The 22,123-nt window shown below is 42.3% G+C and overlaps 1 protein-coding gene across 3 annotated transcripts in view; it reads right to left on the minus strand.

Annotated features, from left to right (window-relative positions):
* DOHH (deoxyhypusine hydroxylase) overlaps nucleotides 1-4,191 on the minus strand; it is a 117,621-nt gene extending 113,430 nt beyond the window's left edge. For all 3 annotated transcript variants that reach the window (XR_015870074.1, XR_015870073.1, XM_088450828.1), the window contains exons 1-2: nucleotides 3,912-4,191; nucleotides 1,511-1,587 (exon numbers count right to left, since the gene is read on the minus strand). Coding sequence is in view for 1 of the 3 variants with exons in the window: in XM_088450828.1 (XP_088306954.1) it covers nucleotides 1,511-1,587; nucleotides 3,912-4,191 (357 nt within the window). In the remaining 2 variants the exon portion in view is untranslated. The remainder of the gene's footprint in view (nucleotides 1-1,510; nucleotides 1,588-3,911) is intronic.
* Between the last annotated feature and the right edge of the window lie 17,932 nt (nucleotides 4,192-22,123).

A 22,123-nucleotide genomic window follows, 5' to 3' on the forward strand; every position in this document is an offset into this window, starting at 1 on the left:
GCAACACGGATCTCCCGAGTCCATGCTACATGCATCTGTGTCAGATTGTACACAATCTAATGATTATGCAAATCATTAGACCGTGTTTGATCGATTGGGTGAACATTGTGCAGCTTTTGCTGCACATCGTTCACTTCAGCTGCCGGAGAGATTTTAAGGGCAATTGCATACGATATTGCATCGTATGCAAATCGCCTAGTGTATGGACACCTTAAGGGCCCCTGTCTACCCCCTATGGTAAGAAAAGTATCTAACACATGTAGCTGACAGGGAAGGTGGGCTTCCCTCAGCTTTGGGTGCCATAGCAGTTGCACTATCTGCACCTATGGGAGTTATGTCCTCGACTCTAAATGTCCAACAATTTTAAAAGACATTCTTTCTTGACCATAGCTATGAGCTAGTGTTGTACTTCACATAAAATGTGTAAAGCTGGGTACACACTATAAAAAGCCATTTTCCAATATATTGTTCCGAATTGATTCGGAGTGATCTATTGTACTCATTTTATAGTGTGTATGCCCAATCTGTTCAACTCATCGCCTCATCTGCTTTTCTGCACGGGAGATGTGACGATGCAATGACAGACGTGGTGCACATCGTTTAGTGGGGGGGGTCCAAATTCTTGGTTACCAAACCAATGAAGCTACATCTAGACACAAACAGATAGATACAGCTTACACAGGATTTAGAACCACTACAGTAAAATATACCACTCTACCTATAATGGAGTACACACACTGACAGACACAAACACAGACAGACCTCTATCACTAAAAAATGACTACAGCAGGCAAATAAATACAGCCAGCATGATTAAAGACCCCACTGCCGCCAGTAGTAGTCCCCCCCTATGCAGCACCCCCAGTAGTGTCCCTTATATAGCTCCCCCAGAAGTAGTCCCCCCTATGCAGTGCCCCTTATATAGTGTCCTTTATATAAATAGGGCAAAGACACACACAAAAAAAAGAAAAAAAACACTTACCTGAATCCCGGCTCCTGCCGTGCCCGCCGCTGTCCACTCCTCCCGGCCCGCTCTGCACTATGGGAGACGTAATGACGCCTCTCCCATGACGGGTGCTCATGAGCGACCACCAGCCCGGCTCCCTCCGTGTATGCAGCAGCCAATGTGAGTCTGTCTGACTCTCATTGGCTGCTAAAACAAACACACTGCCGCCAAGTAGTACGAGTGTACTACCCGGCGCTGGCTGCAGTGCGTTTGTGCTGTGTGGTGCAGACCGCACTACACTTACTGAAACTGCCTCTGATTGGTGGGCAGGTGGTGGGGGGGGTTCTGGACACTCAGAAACCCCCACTGCATACGCGCCTGCAATGGCACGACCACATGATATTCGGCACGCCATCATTTGGAGCATTGCATAGTGTCTACACTCTATATTGTGCGTTCTGTAATTTAGTGAAGGTGGAACAACAGTTGCATCGGTTGTTACACCATATAGCGTGTACCCAGCATTGTGCTAACAAACAAATACTCTCAGGAAAAATCTCTTACCTCTATAATAGGATCCAGGCTATATTCTTTTAGCAGCTCCAAGACTTCGGGATCTCCAATGGCTCCCAAAGCTTCCCCTGGTGACATATGAATAGTAATGAAGTTATACTATACCTGAGATTAAGGGGGAGATGTATCAAAGCTTGGTGAGGGAGAAAGTACCAACCAATCAGCTCCTGTCACTTTACAGACTGTTTGAAAAGTTAGGAGCCAATTGGTTAGTACTTTTTCCCTCTCCAAGCTTTGATACATCTCCCCCTGACAATATATTGGGCCATTTTTGCCATGTAAAGTATCCATCAATAAAAAGAACATTTTAAAGTAATGTGTTGGTGCTACATTTAAAAATGTTTTCGATTACTACACAACACGACCGTTGATCATTTGGAGAAGAGTGCTTCCTTTCCACCCCTAACATTGTGCATGTGCACTAACAGGACAAGACCCAGCAGTGTCAACTGTTGTTGCTGCAAGTAGTGTCAAAAGTGTAGCTTTCAGTATTCACCAGTGCAGCTGAAATGATAAACATTCCAGAAATGCATTCCAAAACACCACAAATAGCATTGATAAGGATTGTTAGGTATCAGAGCACATATCACAAGTTTAATTAATAGGCCTCTTAGGGGCGATTCAATTCTTCAAGTCACACTAATTAATGGGCACCCAGTGTTGCAATTGAATGGTTTTTGGGCGCCCATTAATTATCGCACTTGTTGTGCCCAATTAGACCATATTTATGCGCCTAAAATGACTAAACCAGTCTAAAGTTCTGGTTAGGGCGCCTTAACCAGAACTTTAGATGGGTCTAGTTGTTTTACACAGCTAAATCTTGTCTAAATGGACGCAACAAGCACAAAAATGAATGGGCACCCAAAAACTATTGAATAGCAACACTGGGTGCCCAATAATTAGCGCTCATAGAACTTTTTGCACATTTCTGCTTGCCTCCACAGATAAGGAGTGAGCAGAAATGCAGATGCCTGTTCATGCCCAAATAGAGCAATAACTGAATTACTCCATCGGCTACCCGGCACAGACAGACGCCGGTGCCAGCAATTGAATCAGCCGCTAAGGTGCTGGTAATTTGTCATATAGCTTTACTACTGACTGGTCCAGTTTACTACAGTATATTTCAGTACATGTAACTTAAGCTGGGCAAAGCACCCTGAACATCATCACGATTGCCAGTCTCAGTGTGAACCCGGCATTACAGATATGAAAGTATACACTTTTTTTTAAATTTTTTTATTTTTCACATGGGTGTATAGCAACCCTAACTAAAATGACCAATTTTTAATTAAGCAGGAAAGGTTTACTAGGAGTCGGAAAGAGAAAAAACACAAAAACAAAAACTGTGTGTGTATATATATATATATATATATATATATATATATATATATATATATATATATATATATATATATATATATATATATATAATAGACAGAGATAGAAAACACACACAGGCTCTGTTTAAAACCAGGTAAAATGGGAATAAAATGATATATGCCTCCCATACTGCCATCTACATTTGCCCCCTCTATACCCCCAGTGCTGCCCCAGCTTCTATTCTGACCCAGCTCTGCCCCTAACCCCCCCACCAGTACTGCTATCTACACTGGCCCACTCCCTACACTGCCTGTCCCTAACCTCCTCCTTGCCCGCAGTACTGCCCCAGCTGCTATCTACCCTCACCCCTCCTTACCCCAAGTACTGATTGCCGCTAACCCCCCCCCCCCCCCCAAGTACTGCATCAGCTGGTCTCTACCATTGCTCCTCACACAACCTGCCCCTAGTACCCTCCATGCCCCCCAGCACTGTTGCATCAACTGTCTGCACTAACCCCTCCCTACCCCCAGCCCTGCCTGCCCTTACTCCCCCATACCTCCCAACTGTCCCGCATTCAGCCCAACTCCTCCCTGCCTTTACCCTCAGCTCTACCCCAACTGCTATATACCCCCCCAGCACAGTCCCAACTGGTGCCTGCCCTGGTGCAGCACTCAGCGGTCTGATAAAGAAGCTTCAGTGATACTGTGAGGTGTCGTTCTCTATCAGGCTGCTGCTATTTGGATTCTATGTGCATTATTACTACAGCGTGCACCACGGCAAATTGCAATCATATGGGAAGGAGTGTGCCGCTATAATAAAATATATATTTATATTCCAACACACGGCGGCACTCCGTATAAAAAGTGCTACATACACGTAGCTATAATAGCGACATTTCAGTGCCTTTATCAAGCTTATAATACAGAGTGCCGCCGTGTGTTGGACTATGTGACAGTGTATCCTCATACCTGAGGCTACTTTGAGGAGGGCACCCGGTCCAGTGATTACATGTACCAGAGAATGCCAGATCTTGGATAGATGCAGTATGCAGAGTGTCTTCAGTCTTTCTTACCTGCCTCATGCCGCACCATGGGCTCCTGCCCCCTGTCCCGCAGCACGGATATCAGCACAGGCAGCGCGACCCGGTCCCCCATCTGCCCCAGGCAGTAGGCCAGCTCGTGCTTCAGCAACGCGGACTCGTCGCCAAAGCCGCGTCCGATCCACTCCACGGCCTCGGGTCCCCCCAAGTTACGAAGTGTAAACAATGCACGGAATCGGGATGGCAGGGGCCGGCTTGGGTCCACCAACACCCGACCCACACGTTGGACTAAACTGTTACAGGGCGCCGCCATTTTACACAGGGAGGAGGATGCTAAGCTCTGACCAAACCCCTATCTTATACAAGTAGTTATGTAATTAAGCTGCTGCTGTGTGGGACGTAAATGAATGACATCTCTGGTCTGCTTAAAAGAATAGCAATTGAAGCTAAATGATAAATCAAACCTTTTTGAATATTTAAAAAATTATGTTTCTACTTCAGGGTCCACAGGGTTGACCTTGGGGTATAGCTAGGTCTGGATCCACGGGCACCACCAAGTTAAAGCTTTTGCTGCTCCCAGGATGCACAGGGGCCATCCTCTATACCCCGTCCCCGAGTCACAGGCACCTCAGTTTAAGTTGGTGCCCGGCCGGAGTCGGTTGCAGTCCCTAAGCTTATTTTATTTTATGAGTTTTTTTAGTTTTATTTTACTTTTAAGACTCTTCAGAGCGGCAGTGTCGGACTGCCCATTGGACGTCCAAGCTGCCGCTCCTGCACCCCGCTGGCGTCACAACGGCAGTACAGACCTGGGGATCGCGGCGGGACCAGAGGTGCTAGCAGTGGTGGCGGGCCCTCCCTCTCCAGAGGAATACCCCGCAGGACCACTAGACCACCAAGGATTAAGTTGCCGGCAGCGGGAACCGGTGTCTCGGGGGTTAATTGCTAGCCAGGGGAGGCAGCCTTCCCTGTCTAGTGGCTCCTCTCAGCCCAGCGCGCCTTTCCGCTTGGGGCTGGCGACACTGAGCTGCTTCCTCATTCGGCCACTTCTCTAAGGTCTCCGGTGGCCATCTTCCCTGGCAGCATCGCAGATCTCTCAGGCAGCGTGCGGACCAGTCCCCCTGTGTACCTCTCCCCTGCTAGGACAGCGTACACAGCACTTGTCGAAGGCGGATGATTGGATGAGACCAGATCTTAAAATTAATATCCAGCTACGCCATCTTGCGTCGTCAGCATGAAACCATGGTGTGTGATGCTAATATGCTATTATTAGCATTGTGCGATCGCATTACCACTGCATACTGTTTAAAATCCCCATACGCACGGATACACATATAAATATATATTTAAAGACTTCATATATTCAGTGATGACAGACTTGTCTTGTAGACATGTCTATGACAAATAATCAAGAATACACAAAGATACTATGAGTGTTTACGTCAAATATATACACAGTATGTCTGTGGAAATTAAAATGTTGGATTTATAAACAATTGCCAGATGTGTAGCTATTGTTAACAAATGTAGGTTTTGTATCCAATGCTTATGTATTTAAGTAGAACAGTTGTATTAGGAGAGCCTTTTGTTAAAATTATCAGATTGTTTTCCAAAGCTTGCTCCATCCGTGAACAGGACAAAACCCCATTGTCTGTCATTCTTTTAGTTCAGACAGAAGTAAAATAAATAATAACCAGTTTGAGGATATGTATATGTGAATTTTTTATATATATATATATACACAAACATGTAGAGGGGCACTCAAGGATCAAATAAATGCAACTGCCGTGGTGCCTTCCTAAGGTAAGTATATCCAACGAATGTCCATAACCAATGGACCAGGCGGCACTCCAATGGACTTATCAAACGTGCAAAATGGTTTTTATTGTACCAACGTTTCAAAGCCTCAACGGCTTTTTCCTCAGGGTGTAACAAGAACAAATGTACAGTGCTTACCTTAAATAGTTTGTACATCTAACAGTGACCCAGTCAGAACTCGTGTTTGGCCTCCGTCCCGGCGTCGCGGCATGGATGACGTCATGTGAGGCGCGTGTTAGTACACGCGCATGTAACCAAGGCAACTCCGGACGCTGTCCACACTTATCAAAACACATAGACACTCTATACATACCGTGGCGTCTGGGGAGGAAAGAACAAGTATGACAATAGTGAGTGACTAAAGAATGTAAGACTATGCATAAAAACATAGAAAATCATTAAGTGACAAAAATATACATGGACATTATATATTAGATAAAAATAACAAAGTGAATAGATAAAAACAATGGAATCGTCATTAATTAAATAAACAAATGGGTCCCTTATCTCTATAGATATATAATATATAACTAAACGTATCCATAATAGTAAACCATATTAAGTATAGACAAATGTCAGCAATATTATATACAACATGCTATCATTAAATAAACACATTCCACGTAAGTTTTGCATTAAGACCTTTTGGATATATGGTCTCTAAAAGATGTATCCATCTGGTCTCCACCTGTAAAAGTTTTTTGCTCGATCCCCTCCTCTAGGGAGCGGGGGTACGTGATCTATAATTTTATATCGTAAGCTGGCTAAGGAATGGCCAGATTGTTTAAAGTGTCGAGCTACAGGTTGGTCCGACTCTTTACCATTGAGGGCTGCTCTAATAGAAGAGCGATGCATAGCCATACGCTCTTTAAACATTCTGGTAGTTTGCCCAACATAACTCAGACCGCATGGGCAAGTAATTAAATATACTACAAATTTAGATGTACAAGAAAGAACATAGTTAATGTTAAATTTTTTACCAGAATGCGGATGTTTAAAAGAGGAGCCGACCTCTAGGTAACCACAAGTGACACATGATGGACACCTATAGCAACCTGGTTTCTTATACATAGTAAGTTGGTCACAAGCTACTAGAAGAGTAATATCAGTTTTCACTAGCATATCCTTTAAATTACATCCCCTCTTGTAACTAATTAAAGGTTTAGTAGTACGTAGACTCGGGAGATCTTTGTCAGTGGTAATTATTGTCCACAAGGACCTCACCGCTTCAGAAATGACAGGTCTTTTATCTTTGATAAAGCTGCGCCTAGACGCAGGGAAACGCGTCAGATTTTTCTTGGACATCACCACATTTCATAGATCTTTGTCGGGACATCGTTTGTTCCATCACCTCTCATTCCAGCAGCTCTTGGAGCTAAGGACTTAGCGATTTGGGAGACTACTTTCCTATTACAAGCAGACCCTGCTGCTTATCCATTACACTAGTCCTTGAAGCCGAGGACTAAGTGATATGCTTAACATCATTTGTGCTGCGTCCAGGAATCTGCTGCCCAGTTACCGCATGAATTGAGGACCCACTATTGGAACTATCATACATAAGGGACACTCCTCTAGCGGCACTAGGCACTTTACCAAGCAGCAATTATATTATACAGGAGACCGCATCATCTGAGGACCCACCAATTGGATTACAACATCTTAAGGGACATTCCTCTAGCGGCAGCCAGGGATGACATCTAAAGAACAGTCCCCAATTGAGGCAACATCGATGGTACCCTACTAAAATCTTATATCAAAGTTTCATTACAGACTTGAGATTATGGGTGAGAATTCATGATTTTAATGTTATGTGCTGACTGGTTATATCCTATTGTGGAATCAGCAACATTTTTAGAATAAATTGTTTTATATATTCATTACCAAAGTTTATATGTCATATATAATATCTATATATCACCAGCGCTACTTGTTCTATTGCATGTGATTCTGTGTCAAAAAAAGTAAAAAAAAAAAATAGGGACACCCCAAAAAATTTTAAAAATTGGGGTGCAAAAAAAAAAAAAAAAGGGAAAAAATTGTTAAACAATAGGCAAATAGGTTCAGGGCTATTCTGCATGTATGCGGCAGGTGTTTTCTAGAATAGAATTATAGCGGCAGGTGCATAAATGCAGAATTTGTAAAAACTTACTTTAGGGACATCAAAATATGCTAGTACCCATTTTCATGTACCCCAAATTTGATGGGACCACTTAAAAAAATGAAAAAAATAACCTAAGTGCTCTTCTGCATCACTTCTTCAATGTCAGGAAAAAAACACCTGCTGCGGCTATTTAAAGCCCCGACTTTCAATTAAAGGCTAAAACAGGGGTACCCATAGTGTTCCCCCATGTTTTTACAAATTTAGGGGGGTCTTACAATTATTTTAAGGAAAAATTCGTAACTTTACGCAAATCCAACTTCGGAGTTTCCCGTTTTCGTTAATTTGATATTGAATACGGGGATAAGCGGGAGCGCGCACCATACCTTTACGCAGAAAAAAACTCCGATATGAAACGTTAACTTCGCCAGGGAAGTTAACCTTTCATATTGAATACCCCTCTAAGTAATTGTTCTCTAGATAATTTCAATACCTCACTCTTTTGTTTTAACAATACTTGTTGATTATATCCCCTCTTTGCAAACTTGCACACCACTCTATCCAATTCCTGTTCTACCATATTTCTGTCGCTAGTTATGTGGGCTACCCGATACATTTGGGATTTAACCAAACCCCTTTTTAGTGCCAGAGGATGGAAACTATTAGCTACTAGAAAGGTGTTTCTATCAGTGTCCTTAAGATACACTGATATCACAATGTAATTGTCTTTTATGGTAAGATTAACATCAAGGTAATGTATGTTACTGGGACTGATTTGAAAGGAGAATTTAATTGGCGATGGTAGTGTATTGATTTGGTTAATGATAGATGTTAATTTTGATTCATCCCCCTTCCAAACTATCAGCAGGTCATCTATGTATCTAGTATATAGTAATATGTCCTGTGTAATGTTAGGGTCTAACAAAAATAGTTTGTGATCTTGAGCAAACATATAAATATGTGCGAATGCTGGAGAGACATTTGAACCCATCGCACACCCGCTCTTTTGTAAATAATAAATCCCCTTAAACATAAAGTAATTCCTTCTTAATGTTAATTCCAGTAACCGAATAAACAACTTAAGGTCTAATTTGTCAAACAGTCACGTAAAAAGATTCCACCATATCCAGACCCTCCTGATGCAGAATGACCGTATACAGGCTATGTACATCCAGAGTACATAAAATAACATTATCTGGTAACCTGCCCAAATTCTGAATCAATGATAATAAGGTGGAAGTATCTTTTAAGTAGGATGGTTGGATGGTGACATATGGTTGGATCAGATTGTCTAGAAACTTAGCAATAGGCTGAAATAGAGACCCATTAGCTGATATAATGGGCCTGCCTGGTGGCTTATCTTTGTTTTTATGAATTTTGGGCACAGTATATATTACAGGGATTTTCGGAAAAGGCTGTTTTAATTTATCCACTATCTTCTGATTTAAAAGCCCCTGTTGTACTGCATTGTCCAAGACCATATCCAATTCCTTTTTATATAGTTCCGTAGGGTCCTGCGGTAACTTGTCATATGTATCTCCATCCGATAGTTGCGCATCCAATTCAAGTATATAGTCACTAGTATTCTGAATGACGATAGCCCCGCCCTTATCCGCCGGGCGAATGATAATGTACTCGTATTTTTTCATGTTTTTCAATGCTTGTTGTTGCTTCGGAGTCATATTATGGTATATTTTTTTAGGTTGTAAGGAATTGTATTTCACTACTGAATCATCCATCAAACGTGAAAAAGTCTTAATTGAAGGATTTTGGGAGAAAGGATCAAAATTGGAGGTATTACTTCGAAAGGAAATATCTGACACATTTGGTGCTGCCTCTATTGTAGGTTTATCCTGAAAAAATTCTTTAAGTCGTAATGATCTTGCGAATCGATAATTTTCCACTTTCCACTCTAGATCCCTATGCTTATTAGTTGGAACAAAAGATAGACCAAGGTTAAATACTTCCAATTCTGAGTCACTGAAGACTCTGGAAGAAAGATTGTAGATTACGTTTTTTTCTTTTGGGACCGAGTGGCTCCTTTTGTTTTGTCCCCCCCGGCGCGTGGGCCTAAGGGAGGGGTGTCCGTACCTACATTTGAGGTCTGAGCTAAAGGGATGAACCTGGGATTCGTAGGTTCATTCCTGCACATGGAAATCACTGTCACTATTTGAAGAGGGATTATCTCTCCGATTACGGTATTTTTGATCTAAAGTAATCAGACAATGTACTGCCATGTAGTAGGTAGTTGATTTATCTTTTTCTCAGTTTTAATAACTGATGATAAATATCCTCAGCGTTTGGTGTTGTCAGTGAAGAATCCTCCGTATTTTTAAATAAAATTGCTGCAATTTGTGCTTCTGTGAAGTTAAGGGTCTCTCCTTTAGGCAATTCCATATTAATAAAAGAATCCATCTCTTATAAATCCAATCTCTTATATACTGTAAGAGAAAAAGTGCTATAGTGCTGTGCAAAAAATAAAGTGTCCAGTGCAATGTGCAAAGTGTAACTATACAGATTATACACTCTGGGGTCCTCCAGGGAGATGAAAGAAATATGCTGACCTGGTGCCTCCACACTTTAGGATTATATGCAATAATCCACAAATTATGCAAACATGTAGAGGGGCACTCAAGGATCAAATAAATGCAACTGCCGTGATGCCTTCCTAAGGTAAGTATATCCAACGAATGTCCATAACCAATGGACCAGGCGGCACTCCAATGGACTTATCAAACGTGCAAAATGGTTTTTATTGTACCAACGTTTCAAAGCCTCAATGGCTTTTTCCTCAGGGTGTAACAAGAACAAATGTACAGTGCTTACCTTAAATGGTTTGTACATCTAACAGTGACCCAGTCAGAACTCGTGTCTGGCCTCCGTGTCTGGATGACGTCATGTGAGGTGCATGTTAGTACACGCGCATGTAACCAAGGCAACTCCGGACGCTGTCCACACTTATCAAAACACATAGACGCTCTATACATACCGCGACGTCTGGGGAGGAAAGAACAAGTATGACAATAGTGAGTGAATAAAGGGCCTGACTCAGAGCCGGACGCTCTGAACGAACGCTCGCTCTGAATCAGGGCATTTTTTTTTTTTGATTTTTTTTTTGTTACCACCCGCAGCTTATGCGAGCGTCCATGATGATGGTCGCGATGGTCTTGATGTCAGTGGGGCCGGCCCCAGATGGTAGGTGTTCCCATGGGAACGCCTCCGTCTGGCAGTCACGCCCCCGGCACGCCCACCAAAGGGGGCGTGCTGTCACTCACCATCGACAGCATGCCCCCTTTGGTGCGAGACCCCGAGCGAGCTTCCCCGAGCGAGCCGGGTCTCGCGCATGCACACGACGGAGCAGCCTCCGTCGTGCACATGCACATTTGGGTACCATCGACCCGCTTGCGAGCGTCCTGCGCTCGCGAGTGGGTCTGAATGAGACCCAAAGAATGTAAGACTGCATAAAAACATAGAAAATCATTAAGTGACAAAAATATACATGGACATTATATATTAGATAAAAATAAAGTGAATAGATACAAACAATGGAATTGTCATTAATTAAATAAACAAATGGGTCCCTTATCTCTATAGATACATAATATATACTAAACGTATCCATAATAGTAAACCATATTAAATATAGACAACTTACGTGGAATGTGTTTATTTAATGATAGCATGTTGTATATAATATTGCTGACATTTGTCTATATTTAATATGGTTTACTATTATAAAAGAGCTTTTTAAAGCTAAAAAGTGGAATGTTATGCAATGGCCAAGTCAATCCCCTGACCTGAATCCGATTGAGCATGCATTTCACTTGATGAAGACAAAACTGAAGGGAAAATGTCCCAAGAACAAACAGGAACTGAAGACATTTGCAGTAGAGGCCTGGCAGAGCATCACCAGGGATGAAACCCAGCGTCTGGTGATGTCTATGCGTTCCAGACTTCAGGCTGTAATTGTCTGCAAAGGATTAAAAGTATCAAAAAGTGAAAGTTAGATTTAGGATTGTTTAGTTTGTCCCATTACTTTTGGCCCCTTAAAAAGTGGGAGGCACATATAGAAACCGTTGTAATTCCTACACCGTTCACCTGATTTGGATGTATTTACCCTCAAATTAAATCTGAAAGTCTGCAGTTAAAGCACACCTTGGGCCTGATTCAGACCCACTCGCGAGCGGCTGTCCGCTCGCAAGTGGGTCGATGTTCTGCACTGAGCATGCGCACGACGGAGGGAGCTCCGTCGTGCGCATGCGCCTTCGCTCGTTGTGTCTGATCAAAGGGGGCGTGCTGTCGATGTTGACTGACAGCACGCCCCCTTTGGTGGGCGTGCTGGGGGCGTGCCTCCCTGACGGGGGCGTTCCCACGGGAACGCCTCCCGTCAGAAGCCGGCCCACTGACATCACTAGTGATGTCAGTGGGAGTGATTTTGGCTCTGATAGAGCCAAAATCACTCCGGAGCTTGCGGTTGAAAACCTCAACCACAGGCTCCGGCTCGCAGTTTCGATGGTCGCGATGGTCACGAGCATCGCGGCCATCAAAATGCACGCTCGTATAGGCTGTGGGTGGTGACCCACAGCTATACGAGCGTCCAGGAGGACGCTCCATTTTCATGGAGGGCGGCCCTCATTCAGAGCGTGCGCTCTGCTCAGAGCGTACGGCTCTGAATGAGGGCCCTTGTTTGTTTCATTTCAAAGCCATTGTGGTGAATAGAGGCCAAAATATGAAAATTCTGTCAATGTCCCAATATTTATGCACCTGACTGTGTGTATGTATATATATGTATGTATATATATATACACTTAAACGATCACATGGGTATCCACAATGCGTGCACACATATATATATACAGTTGCAATTATAAGTAGAAACACACAGTGCACCTTTTCCGCTGCATGAAAACACACGACATATAATCATAAATATACACGCACTCATAAAAGGTTCCTGCACATTATGGTTTATATTAAAGTTATTAATTATGATGTAAAATGCATGTATTTAATATTTATGGTATACAACATGATAGACATGGCATGTTTGGTACTAAACTGACACCACTGTTTATTTCCAGATATCTGAAACTATCAGCGAGGGAGCCGTATCTTGCGTTCGATGGTTATGGAATATAGGAAATTATTGGTTAGAATGTAAACACTGTAATGTAGTGTTTCTATCTAATTTAAATCAATTAAAGAACAACAATGTAATCTGGAGAATTGGGACATACCCCTAGTGAACTGTCCTATGAACTACAGCGTACTACAAAGACCAAGAGCAAGAACCAATGGAATTATGTTTTTCTACATTGTTGTTATCATGATCTGTTAGGATACATAGCCTGTGTCCCAGTCCCAGTTAGTAGCCATTCTCTTGGATGACCACAGACCTCTGGATTGATGACTGTAACATGGGCCGGTGCACTTGCGTAATGTATCGACTAAACCTTGTTTATGTATAACCTTTTGCGCTAATTGTATTTAGATCAAAGCATGTAACTAAATGCTTTTTATGTGAATAATATCTTTTTGTGCTTTGGAACCACACAAAGTCTGGAAAGCAATTATTTTTGGATGATTAAAACGCTAAATAGCGACATTTAAGTATATATATCATTAGGAATTCATAAATGTGGGCTCATCGAGTGAAATCACGCTACCAATTTACATGGTAACTCCCGGTTCTCAGTCTCTCACCAAAAGGGTGGACGACACCATAAGCAGGAAAGAACACTTTGCCTTCGAATACCAGCTACCACTGTGATGCTGAGAGACCGCTACCCATTATTGTGTGAGTTCAAGGAGCGCTGATTAGAACCAGGGACGAGGAAGGAAAAGTGTGTTTCCTTCGTTGTTAAAGTTTTGTGTTAGGAGGTAAGTCGCACAATAGCGTCCGCCTATTTCCTGTATTGCTGCCACATGTTCAAACGGTCATTGTATGCATAGCGTGATTGCTTGTTAAACCTCTGTATTGTACTGCCATAGTAAGGGAAAAGGTTCTATTTTCCGTGCAGAAAAGGTGTATGTAAATTGAAACGTGTGATTGTGAAGGCTACTGTCTGTTAAGCCTAATTAGTGGAGGTTACTGTTTGTTAAACCTCAGTGAAAACTCGGTAGGTGCCTGAAGGGGCAGTACAAACTACTGGGCCAGTGTTCAAAGCAGGTACATTGTGGTTTAGGTTATCGAGAGACTAAAGGGTTTCTTGGTCCGGCACCAATTAATCGCAAAGTCCATTGATCAGTTAGGTTCTGTGGGCAAAGCGATCGAACCGCATGGTTATATAAACCGTGATTGTGAAGTGGGTTGTCGTGGGAGTGAAACTGCTGGTAAGGTTAGGAGTTATTGGAACTTCTAGATGCTACCAGCGGGAGTAAACTCAAAGTAGGAAGCGAGCGACGGAAACTTGAGTTAATATCGTTGCAAGTAGAATAATTTGCAATAGGTGGTTATTCTTCTCCTCGTTATACAAGCCAACTAATGCCAGGTGGGTCTGTTGTATTTAACGGGAGGGAGGTAGCAGTGTGGCAGGCATCCATCCCGTCCGGACAATAACTGTTCCCAATGGGAATCCGGACGCACATGGTGTAGTTGCCACAAGGGATGTAGCGATGCATTGTCCATGGACAAAAACAGAACTACGTTCCATAATGACAGATTTCCCCGACCCTAGGAAAGAACTAGCAAAGTGTCAGAGATTTGTAAAAGATTTAGGTAATGCTCAGGAGCCAACCAATAAAGATTGGTGAGTGGTATTACGGGCATGTCTTCCACACAATACTGACGTGAAAAACTTTATCACGGCCTGTGTATTGGATGGAGATAGTCCCATAACTGATGCAGGTAATCAGGACAATATAACTCATATTGTCACCCAATTGGCTGTATTTTTCCCATTGTTAACAGGAGTAAAATCTTCATGATTAAGCAGAAAGAGTGAGTCTGCAGCAGATTATTTTACCAGAGTGCTGCAGACTATTACCCAATACACAGGCATAGAAGACATAAAAGACAATACCCATCACAGGGAAATGACAATCACAGTACTTATGGATGGTCTTAAAGACACTCTAAAGGCCAGGGTTCAGACCTCACTTCCTGGTTGGAGGGGAGTAACGGTAGACACACTCAGGGAATCTGCAATTGAACATGACAAAAACTTCTTTAGGAAGAGAGAAATGCAGAGCGAGAAACTCATGGCTGTTAGTATTCAAGCTCTGGAAGGAATGCAAATAACACCGCAGCACTCTTATCACACACAGCCACAATACACTCATCCCATACAACCTCCAAACCCTTATCCCTACATACAACCACAATCTTTCCTCATTCCCCATCCCACACAACAACAACCTTTCACAACACGTCAATCACGAAGGTGTTACAGATGTAACAAGGAGGGCCACATAAGTAAGTTCTGTAAAGCCAAAAAGTGGGAAATGCCAAACCAGGGAACACCGAGATACCCACAGCAGGGGCACCCACAGCGGTCCGGACAATTCCAGCCATCACCTGCTCATGTCACAGCAGTGAATGCTTTGCTGGAAGAAGATAGTCAGCTCTAGGGGTCAGGTCACACCTGTAGTCTACAACCAGTCAGGTTAATTGGGGATAGTAGAGAAGAACCTGTAATGATAGTTGATGTAGCTGGTACTAAACATTATTTTCTTGTAGACACAGGGGCAACCAGATCAGTGATAAAATCTCCATCTAATTTACAGGTGACCAGCAAAACAGTACCAGCAATGGGTGTAACTGGTAAAGTGCAACATTATCCTGTAACTAAATCCACAGAGGTTACTATCGGGCCATTGCATACCAGGCATTCTTTCCTCCTGGCAGCAGCGGCTCCTGCTAACCTACTGGGAAGGGATTTGTTATGTAAGATGGGATGCGTCATATATTGTACCCCTGATGGTATATTTCTAGATATCCCAGAGAGAGTTGCGCATGAGGTGAGGGATATATTGGACACTCCCCAAAGGTTAATGTTTCACTCTACTGTTTCTGATAAAAATCCATCTTAAGTGGAACAAATGTTATCTCAGATACCGGGGTCCCTCTGGACCAAAGATGGACAGGACACTGGATTAATGGCAAATGTAGCTCCCATAATTGTAAATCTAAAAAGTGGTAGGGAAACTCCAAAAATTCCCCAATATCCTTTAAAACAGGAGTAGAGATAGGGGTTTATCCCATAATTGAGTGGTTATTACAACTGGGAATTTTAGTCCATACAGCGAGTGTAGCCAACAGTCCCATCTTTCCTGTGAAGAAGAGTGGTGGGAGGGGTTATAGGCTGGTACAGGACCTTAGAGGGGTTAATAAGGTAGTAGAGAGCCAATTCCCCTTAGTGCGGAATCCAGCTGCCATTCTAATGCAGATCCCACCAAATGCCACCCAATTTACTGTCATTGACTTCTGTTCTGCCTTCTCTGTCCCTCTTCATCCTGACTGTCAATACCTATTTGCCTTTACATACAGGGGGGTGCAATACACATGGACACGATTGCCCCAGGGCTTCATAGACAGCCCCAGTATCTTCTCCCAGGCCTTACATAACTGTTTACAATCTTTTCAACCTGCCAATTGATCTGTTCTAATACAATATGTGGACGATTTATTGTTGTGTTCTGATTCATTTATGTCATGTTTAAATGATACTAAACTTTTATTGCTTTATCTCGCAAACAGGACACAAGGTTGCTAAGGACAAACTACAGCCATGCCAGTCCAGGGTTAAATACTTAGGACACTGTCTAATGCAGGGGTTACGACATCTGACTACTGATCGAATCCAGGCCATACAGACCATGACACTGCCACGTAACCAACAGCAAATCCATACCTTCTTGGGAATGTGTGGATACTGCAGAATGTGGATCCCGGGTTTTTCTATTTTGGCCTTGCCATAACAGGACTTAGGACCTCATTCAGAGTCGGTCGTTGCGGCCGCTCGGTCGTACGCAGCCGATATTATCTAAACCACGCATGCGCACAGTTAGTTGTGCGCACAAGCTCTTACGACACCAAATACTGTTGGTTGTCCGGCTTCCGATCCGGAAGTGGCTTTCGAAAGTTGATTGACATGAAAGGCCGTTTGTGGGTGGTGACAGGGGTGGTGGTCTGCAAACGCAGGCTTGCCTCAGCATTCGGACGGCATTTTAGGGGAGTCCATAAATTACCTGCTTTGAGCTACCTAGAAGGTCGCAAGTAGTAAAATGTCACTCTGCGAGCAGGATGATCGTACAGCTTAAGGTAGGGAAGGAGCTCCTGCAAGCCACACAGTACAATCGAGAGAAGTAAATGTAACTGATATTAGGAGTGATGTTTCTATTTGGAATCACACAATGCAAGCAGCTAATAATCGTTAGTTGTTACTATTAACACTGCTAATTGGCTGGTAAATGATTTAGGTGCGTTAGCATTTGCAAAATGTTTATACAAGTTTAAAATAATTGTGTATGCCTTAGGGTTTTTAGTTTTGTTAAAAGGACAAATAGCATTGTTTTTGCCGCAGCAGGGTTTTCAGATACCATGCTTTTTATACCATGTATACTTTAATATTGAAAAAAATTAACAATATTTTGCACATGTAAAACAATTGTTTTTTTAATTCTACATTCAACACATGCATTTTAAAAAAATTGTATGCCTGCATAATTTTTAATAAAAAATTAATTTGCCAACAGGTGAGGGATGAGATAACCAGGGCTACTTTCACCATTTAGGACGGCTCGGAGGAAGAGGTAAGTTATGAACAGCCGACTGTTCTGTAACACGCCAACTGGCCTGGCCAGAGGTAGGTGGAATTGCCTCTGGCCTAAGCATGGGGCTCGCCATACTTGGAGGGTGGCTGTTGGGCTGCCAGAGGTGGTGGTCATGGGAGGAAGGGAGTCTCGCTCCATAATGTCAACTTGGTTTGCCTGCTCCTGGCCATTGGCCAAACATACCAGGGCCACAGCACAGGTCTCCAGGGCCACCGCCCCCCTCAGCAAACTGCCATCAATCCTCACCAGAGTGGTCTCCATCCTCAGGAGAACAGATCTGTTCTCCTGAGTTTGGCCGACCAACTCAGTGAGGAGAGACAATGCTGGGGCGGATGGTGCCCCTGGAGTAGTCTCCACAGGGTCCCCAGATGGATAACTTGGGTCCTCCCCTGCAGAGTCTCCATCTGTGCTGGACCCAGACCTCACCTCAGGAGCAGGCACTACCTCCTCGGAGTCTGAAAAAAAACACATTAAAGTTATTTGTTTTGTTTTGTTTTTTGAGGCACACATGTTTTAGCTTTCTACATTTTTTTGACAGTCAATATTTACCATAGTGGACACGCCGACTATCTCCTCTTCCATCACACATCCCTCAGGCAATGCCTCCAAACGCGTGAAGCTGAGCTCTTCAGGGATGGGACCACCACCTGTCCCCGTAGCATGGACCACCCTACTCCGTAACTTCCTCTTCAAATTATACTTGTAGTCCGTCCATCTGACAATGTGCAAAGATAATTTCTTATGGTTACTCAATGGGTTATTTTTGTTTTTTTGACTTCACACCACTCACAATATAAAATCCTTACCTTTTTTTTGACAACTTTAACGGATCTATCTGTTGTCCCAACAGCATTGACAGCCCTGGTTTATCTCTTCCCAAATCCTGTCTTTTGCTCCAGCCCCATATTTCTTGGTGCATGGACTAGATTTTCAATAGTCATTGTCACCAATGCCTCCATCTCGGCACGTGAAAATTGCGACTTCCTTACCCTTCGACGGCTTGGGCCAGCCTCCTCCTCTGTAGGGTTTTCTGGATTCACAGCACCTACAAAATGTTATTATTATTCAATTTTTAGGATGCATTTTTATTCCTTATGAACTGTTAAAGTGACAATTGCAAACATTGATTAACAAACTTACTTGTATGTGGTGTACTCTGGTTAGCATGCTCCTCGGTAGCCATTTTTCATGAGTTTGGTAAAGCATGAAGAGTAATGTGTTTGTGAGCACTATTTATACATGCGAGCACATCCATGGATTGGATGCTCTTGCATCCATGTTTCCCTACACAGAAAGCGTACCTGGACTGCATTAATTAATCACTGCGGGGCATGGGGGAGATGTGAGCGGATCCATGGATTGGATGCTCTTGCTTCCATGTTTCCCTACGCAGAAAGCATACCTGGACTGCATTAATTAATCAATGTGTAATTTCTGGCTTTATATAAGGGCAAGCTAAATGGTCTTACTTGTGCATCATTCCATTGTGTGCATAACATGTTTCCATTTTTGTATTTTGAATCTGTTTTTTTTTTCTTTAGGAGTTTTCCTGCCCACTTTTTAGTGGTTCCCGGTAAGTGTATGTGACTCCTGCTTGCTTTATCTCTTTGTTTTTTTTTTTAGACTTTTACTTTAGTAAAGGTGGTTTAGCTTACACTTTTTTGAGGGCCAAGGTATTTTTTGTATTTTATCTTTATGTTTTGTGATATTATCTAAATAATTTTTTAATTTTGTAAAGCGGTTTGCTTTCACATAAAAACAAGTAATATAGTTGTGTTTTACTTCTACTTCATTTAAACTAATTTTTGAAAACATTATTAAGTTTTTTTCTAACACAGACAACACATGTAGGTGTTCCAGAAGATGGCACTGCCAAACCCTGTAAGAATATGCTACATTATGACTAGGCTAAGTAATTGTTTAATTTTTTCAAATTTACAATATCAACCCCACTAATTTTTCACAAATAAACATTTCAGAGCGATGGGGTGGCAGCTCATCATAGCCATTTTGCCACACCCGAACCTACCTCGGTCTCCTCCTTGGCGTAGGCATAGGAGGCATGCAAGGCCCAAGATATTTAGAACACGTGTCACCCTTTTTGGAATGCCTGATGATGTGGTGTTAACCACTTACCGCCTCCCTCCAACAATTATCCTAGACACTCTTTCAATAATAAAGAATGATCTAGAAAGTCACATTCCTACAGCAATACCACCACTAACACAGTTGTTGGCGGTGTTACATTTCTGTGCCTCAGGGTCCTTCTAGACCACTGTGGGTTTGGTGGGTGGCCTCTGCCAGCCTTCATTCTCCAGGATCCTGAGGCGTGTGCTAGATGCATTTTTTAATCATCTAGCACAATTTATTAGTATGCCTTTGGATACGGAAGCCCTTGTTGTGGTTAAGCAGAAGTTTATGGACATTGCAGACTTTCCACACATCATAGGGGTAGTGGATGGCACTCACATAGCATTTCAGCCACCTGCACACAATGAGCACATATTTAAGAACCGTAAACATTACCATTCAATGAATGTGATGGTGCTATGTGATGCCTCCCTCCAGATCCTGTCCCTGAATGCGAAGTTTCCTGGCTGCTCACATGATGCATACATCATACAGCATTCTGGGATTTGGCACAAATTAGCAAGACTGCAAGCTGGTGACATGTGGCCTCTTGGTAAGGCAAACTATAGTATGTTACCAGTGTAAAAGTGTAATCATGTTTATTTTGGATATAAAAATCTTATGGTGTCTCATTTCCAACAGGCGACAGTGGATATCCTTGCACTCCCTGGCTGCTGACTCCTTATTTGACACCCACACCAGGGCCACAAACTCAATTTAATGCTGCATTTACTGCCACCAGGCAGGTGGTGAAGCGCTGTATCGGCCTTTTAAAGGGCCGGTTCAGATGTCTCCACCACTCTGGTGGCGCACTCATATACTCGCCGGATATGGTTTCTCGGATTGTGGTCCTGTGTGGGAAATCTCACAACATCGCAATAAGGAGTCAAGTACCCATGCAGCCAGAGGATACCTTGCCTGAGGATGGCCCCCATGAGGTAGGTGGTGTGAGGCTATCCGGGGGGGCCAGACACAATTATGTCGTTGCAAGATTTTTTAGGTATGTTTTTTTATTTTTAGATTAATTTATATGTATATTTGACTTGCCCTTTCTGTTTGTTTGATTTGCCTTGTTTGTTTGTAAAATGTATTGTTTTTTGGTAACTAATTATGTTTTCTTACTTTTTCATTCTTCTCCCTACCACACTTTACATACCTGAAAAAAAAATGGAACCCATTGACAATACCCTGTAATGTTTTTGGGAAACCAACAACACTTTTGCTGGATTGGACCACCATGTGATTTTACATTTTGCTCAGTTTGTGAATTTGTTGTTTTCAACCTTTGTGTTTACCTTGTCATTGTTTACTTTTGAATGTTCTATATGTGTTTTGTTGTTGTTTGACAAAACAATACATATTATTTTAATACATCACAGACCATTTTGCTTGTGTTTTCTGGTTTAAAAATGTATTTTATCCCTAAAAGCATCTTGGCACCACTTTTGATTGACGTTTAATCTTTAACATTTTTCAAACCAGAGTTTTTGTTTTAAATGCAAATTTTTAGGTGTTAATGTAGAAAACACAAAAAAAACAATGGGCACACATTAAATCAAGGTTACTAAACATATGTACCAGATTTTGGCAGTGCTAACACTATGGGAAGGACATCAACTTTGTAAACGAGCCATTTTAAATGCAGAATTACACCATTGCTTATTGTTAAAAGAGAGGACAAAGGTAGTTCATTGGCACATTTTTAATAACAGAAACCAGTTTGGAGTGTAAAAAATTAAAAAACAAACAAAGAGGTCCAAGGACTCAATGATGTGCTGGAATGAACAATAGACTTGGAGAAGGTGGCCACTCGATATAGTGAGCTCCTCCCGTATGCTGGCAAGGAGGCTCTGGGTATCTGTATAGATGAGAATGGTAATTTTTAGAACCAACATTTTAAATACGAATCCAACATTTCCAAAACAAACATTATTAGATGTCCTAAACAGTGGGGTGGACACAATGATGTTATGGTGTAGCCTAAACTTTTAACACAAAAAAAAAAAAAACAACATCTTTAGGGCTAACAAAAATAGAAATGAAGACCAGGGGTTTAACCACATTGTGTGAATGTAGTATGGCTTGAAAATGCCAAAACCATCAAACAGATGTATTCCCCTAAAAAACATTTTAATGAGATTGGATCCCCCATAAAATTGAAAACCAAAAAAAAAAAAAAACACCTCTTAAAGGGGCACATTACACAGGGGAATACAAACTATGTGGCATAATAAATAATACCTAGGGGGAAATTACCTCAGCTGGGAGTTGTAGTAAGAAGTGATGATGCCCATAGTAAACAAACACATTGCAGGTATTAACTTCTAGAATGTGATAGATAATTTATAAGTCTAATGGGATTGGTTGCTAGGGGCAACATCACTTCTTAAATAGAACTCACATCTTAGTACATTTAACCCATACTGTA

Source organism: Taudactylus pleione, unplaced genomic scaffold (genome assembly GCF_031769625.1).
Source record: "Taudactylus pleione unplaced genomic scaffold, aTauple2 ptg000529l, whole genome shotgun sequence".
Classification (NCBI taxonomy): Eukaryota; Metazoa; Chordata; class Amphibia; order Anura; family Myobatrachidae; genus Taudactylus; species Taudactylus pleione.